This window comes from Sciurus carolinensis, chromosome 11 (genome assembly GCF_902686445.1).
Source record: "Sciurus carolinensis chromosome 11, mSciCar1.2, whole genome shotgun sequence".
NCBI classification, from domain to species: Eukaryota; Metazoa; Chordata; class Mammalia; order Rodentia; family Sciuridae; genus Sciurus; species Sciurus carolinensis.
The window spans coordinates 74,010,791-74,013,862 of record NC_062223.1 but is presented as its reverse complement, the minus strand read 5'-3'; the positions used below and the strand labels follow the sequence as shown (position 1 = coordinate 74,013,862).

The window sequence follows — 3,072 nt, the reverse complement described above, 5'->3', positions numbered from 1 at the left end:
TATGTAATCTATTAATCAAACCTAGCTCAAAAGGAAATATAGAAGAAAATGTAGAGAAGGTAGGGTTATAAATATTTCCAGTTTATTATCTCCTATGGAAAGTAATAGTATTGTTCTCTAATTACCTTATTTTCTTAAACCTATTAATTAACTTCACCTACCACAAGAATGATTTGTTGAGGTTTTTTAGGTAATACACTGAGAATACAAAACATGACATGCTTGATCTCAAGAAGTTCATTGCTCTATTTAACAATGATTATTGGTAACTAAGGGAAAAAAGAATTTCCTCTAATTTATTATTCATTCTGTGATAATTATAAACTGTGAATATACTTAAATATATTATATCTTATTTTGCATGACAGATCAGGATCACATACTAGGCATGAGGCACAAAACAAGAGATACACTTTTGAGTGGGTATAATAAAGTCTTAGCGTATTGGAATTGTCAATTTAGGTTTCTCATGGATAAGTATGGGAGATTTCATGGGAACTGAAAAATAGAAAGGTAGCTAAATTCACATGAGCATGGAATGGGGAAGGAGAGACCAGGGATGACTTTTCAAAGGAGGTATCCTAAGAGTTGATTTTGAACAAGGATGGAAGGTGGAGCAAGATAACATCATCATATGTCAGTTTTCTGATCCTGAGATTACCATCCAGTTAAGAATATCCACCAGGTTTATCAACACCATAAACAGGCACAAATTTTACAGGACTGTATCCTTTCTTATACCACTTTCTATATTAACAGGAAAGCAGCCTCACCTGTGATGCTGGGGCCACCCCACAACCACAGCATGGAAACCCCTGCCACCTTCTTCCTTGTGGGCATTCCAGGCTTGCAGTCTTCATATCTTTGGCTGGCTATCTCACTGAGTGCCATGTACACCATAGCCCTGTTGGGAAACAGCCTCATCATGACTGTAATCTGCATGGATTCCACCCTGAGAGAGCCTATGTTTGGCTTCCTGTGCGTTCTGGCTGCGGTGGACATCGTCATGGCCTCCTCGGTGGTCCCCAAGATGGTGAGCATCTTCTCCTCAGGACACAGCTCCATCAGCTTCAGTGCCTGTTTCGCTCAGATGTACTTTGTCCACGCAGCCACAGCCATGGAGACGGGGCTGCTGCTGGCCATGGCTTTGGACCGCTACGTAGCCATCTGCAAGCCCCTTCACTACAAGAGCATTCTCACACCTAGAGTGATGCTGGGCATGAGTGTGACCATCACCATCAGAGCTGTTACATTCATGACCCCTTTGAGTTGGATGGTTAGTCATCTACCTTTCTGTGGCTCCCATGTGGTTCCTCATTCCTACTGTGAGCACATGGCTGTGGCCCAGTTAGCATGTGCTGACCCCATGCCTAGCCGTCTTTATAGTTTGATTGGTTCCTCCATTATTGTGGGCTCTGATGTGACCTTCATTGCTGCCTCCTATATCCTGATTCTCAGGGCAGTGTTTGGTCTCTCCTCCAAGAATGCCCAGTGGAAGGCATTAAGCACATGTGGCTCCCATGTGGGGGTCATGGCCTTGTACTATCTACCTGGGATGGTATCAGTCTATATATCCTGGCTAGGACAGGACTCAGTCCCTCTGCACACTCAGGTGCTGTTAGCTGACTTGTATTTGGTCTTTCCACCCACCTTGAACCCAATCATCTATGGCCTGAGGACCAAACAACTACGGGAAAGAATAAGGAGTTTTGATGTTCTTCCTCTTTCACTACTCCAGTTAAGGTTCATGAACAGAAAACTGTTCACTCCTTGAGCATTTCACTCAACTTCAAAGATGCTTTAGTGATCTGTGGAGGTGAATATAAGAAGTATAAGATGAAGCTGAGAAGAGCATCCTTGCATAGCTTTTAATTTCTATTAAGAATGTCAATGAATTATGCTGCTATAAACATTGATGTGCCTGTATCACTGTAGTATGCTGATTTTAATCCTTTTGGATAAATAACCAGGAATGGGATAGCTGGGTCATATGGTGTTTCCATTCCTAGTTTTTTGAGAAATCTCCATACTGTTTTCCAGAGTGGGTGTACTAATTTGCCATTCCACTAACCATGTGTGAGTGTATCTTTCTTCCAACATCCTTGCCAGCACTTATTATTGTCTTTCCAATGATTACCATTCTAACTGGAGTGAGATGAAATCTCAATTTAGTTTTGATTTGCATTTCCCTGATTGCTAGAAATGTTGAACATTTTCTTTATATGTTTTTTGGTCATTTGTATTTCTTTGTTTGAGAAGTGTCTTGTTTAGTTCATTTGCCCATTTACCCGCCCCCCCTTTTTTTTGCAGGGCCTAGGGGTGGAAACTGGTGATTGAACCCAGGGGCAATTAACCCCTGAGTCACATTCCTGGCCCTTCTTATTTTTTGAGACAAGGCCTCATTAAATTACTTAGGGCCTTGCTAAATTGCTGAAGGTGGCTTTGAACTTGCAATCCTCCTGATTTAGCATTCTGAATTGCTGGGATTATAGGCATGTACCACCATACTTGGCTCTTTTGCTCATTTTTGATTGAATTATTTGCTTTTTGGGGTTGTTTTGAGTTCTTTATGTATTTTGGATGTTAATCCCCTGTGAGAGGAGCTATTGGCAAAGATCTCTCATTTTTTAGGTGATCTTTTTATACTCTTGTTTTCTTTGCTATGCAGCTTTTTAATTTGATGCTATCCTACTCATTGCTTCTTAGAATTATTTCTTGCAGTTTAGGGATCTTGTTAAGAAATTCAGTGCATGTGCTAATATATTGGAATGTTGAACCTATATTTTCTTCCAGCAGTTGCAGAGGTTTTGGTCTAATTCCCAGGTTTTGATCCACTTTGAGTTGATTGTTGTGCTGTGTGAGAATAGGGATCTAGCTTCATTCCTCTACATAGGGATATTCATTTTCTCAGCACCAATATTTTAAAAGGCTGTCTTTTCTCCAATGTATGTTTTTGGCACCTTTGTCAAGTAACAGTCACTGCATCTATGTGGATTTGTCTCTGTGTCTTCATGTATTTTTTGGTGCCAAAGTCATGTTATTTTTGTTTCTATAGCTCTATAGTCTAATTTG

At 40.5% G+C, this 3,072-nt stretch overlaps 1 protein-coding gene across 1 annotated transcript; it reads left to right on the top strand.

Moving 5' to 3' along the window:
* Nucleotides 1–715: 715 nt before the first annotated feature.
* LOC124960736 (olfactory receptor 52I2-like) lies at nucleotides 716–1,751 on the top strand. Its single transcript, XM_047519652.1, is given in 2 exon segments — nucleotides 716–1,707; nucleotides 1,709–1,751. Coding segments are annotated over 2 exon segments (972 nt in total). The 5' UTR covers nucleotides 716–778.
* The last annotated feature ends 1,321 nt before the right edge of the window (nucleotides 1,752–3,072 follow it).